Source organism: Galeopterus variegatus, unplaced genomic scaffold (genome assembly GCF_000696425.1).
Source record: "Galeopterus variegatus unplaced genomic scaffold, G_variegatus-3.0.2 Scaffold138, whole genome shotgun sequence".
In the NCBI taxonomy this organism is placed as follows: Eukaryota; Metazoa; Chordata; class Mammalia; order Dermoptera; family Cynocephalidae; genus Galeopterus; species Galeopterus variegatus.
Genome location: NW_007726249.1, coordinates 5,546 through 6,870, shown reverse-complemented (window position 1 = coordinate 6,870; position 1,325 = coordinate 5,546). Strand labels below are relative to the sequence as shown.

General features: G+C 40.9%; 1 protein-coding gene across 1 annotated transcript in view; it reads left to right on the top strand.

Annotated features, from left to right (window-relative positions):
- Positions 1-1,207, top strand: part of VPS13D (vacuolar protein sorting 13 homolog D (S. cerevisiae)) — a gene marked incomplete at its 3' end in the record, with an annotated part of 105,995 nt that extends 104,788 nt beyond the window's left edge. Inside the window, exons 43-44 of the mRNA XM_008589879.1 lie at positions 651-801; positions 997-1,207. Coding sequence (XP_008588101.1) covers positions 651-801; positions 997-1,207 — 362 coding nt within the window. The remainder of the gene's footprint in view (positions 1-650; positions 802-996) is intronic.
- Between the last annotated feature and the right edge of the window lie 118 nt (positions 1,208-1,325).

Here is a 1,325-nt window from a genome sequence, read left to right as displayed (position 1 = left end):
TTTTTCTGTTAGAACAGTGGGTAGTACCCAACCCATTGTTAGTGTTCAAAGAATTTTTTCTCAATTTAATATTTGTCTGGGAGGAAAATACCACAGAAGGTAAATCATTTAATGTTTTGCAGAGTCCTGCCTCAGTGTTTCTGATTTTAGTTGCTTTGGATAATCTGTATTTTATTCTCCTCCAGTAGAGTTGAAAACAACTCTGTAGATTTGTTTCCATACAAGGGCTGACGTGTGGGAACCCAAGGGCATTGTGAATGAAAGTTAACTCCAGCAGATACTTTCTTACCAAACCGCAGGAAGTTTAGAAAATTGAACAAGTTATTATTGCAGTCTTAGGTGAAGTTGTTTTATAATGTGTCTAGAGGCCTAAGACTGATTTTTCTTTGTGATATACTGTGATATCACATCTGATCAGATTATCTATTTTTGTAGAAATTTTTAGAATTGGCTGCTTTTAGTAGTATATATTTATAGGGTGTTCACTCCCATTAAAGCTGAATGGTTTTAAGGTTTAATGACTAATTTCGCTGAAGAGCTATAGTAATAATAAAATGCTTTTGATTTAGACATTTTGGTTGGTATTGTTATGTTTTGTGTGTTTTTTTTCCCAAAGCACTGCTGTTTTTTTCTCTCTCTCTCTTTCATAGTTCTCTTCACTTCCACCTGTCCGGGTGGTCTTCGCGGTGACTATGGAAGGCAGTGCTCGGAAAGTAATCACTGTCCGATCAGCCCTCATTGTGAGGAACAGACTTGAGACTCCAATGGAACTAAGGCTGGATAGCCCATCAGCTCCAGACAGTACGTTTTGATTGTCTAGAATATATAGTACATGCTTGATAAATATGTGTTGACTGTTGTCAGGTCTCTTTTTCCCCAGTGGGTACCTTCCCAAACAGTCAATATACATAGGCTGTCTTCCTTTTGTCCTGAGATGGCCAGTGTTTGGGGTGGAGAACTATTGCCTGAGGGTGCTAATACTTATTTCTGTGGCAGAGCCAGTGGTGCTTCCTGCTGTCATGCCAGGGGACTCGTTGGCTGTGCCTTTGCACCTCACTTCTTGGCGACTGCAGGCTCGGCCCAAAGGATTGGGTGTATTTTTCTGTAAGGCTCCTATTCATTGGACCAATGTAGTGAAGACTACAGAGGTTAGTAGCAGCAAACGAGAGTGCCACTCTATGGACACGGAAAAAAGCCGATTCTTCAGGTACGTACTGCTGCAGTGGCATGTAAGTTTTCCTTTTCTTTTTCCTCAGGGTGACTATTACCACTGACATTGAGGGCCCTTGTTCCTTTTTGTCTTTTTTCGTGACCGGCAACGGATC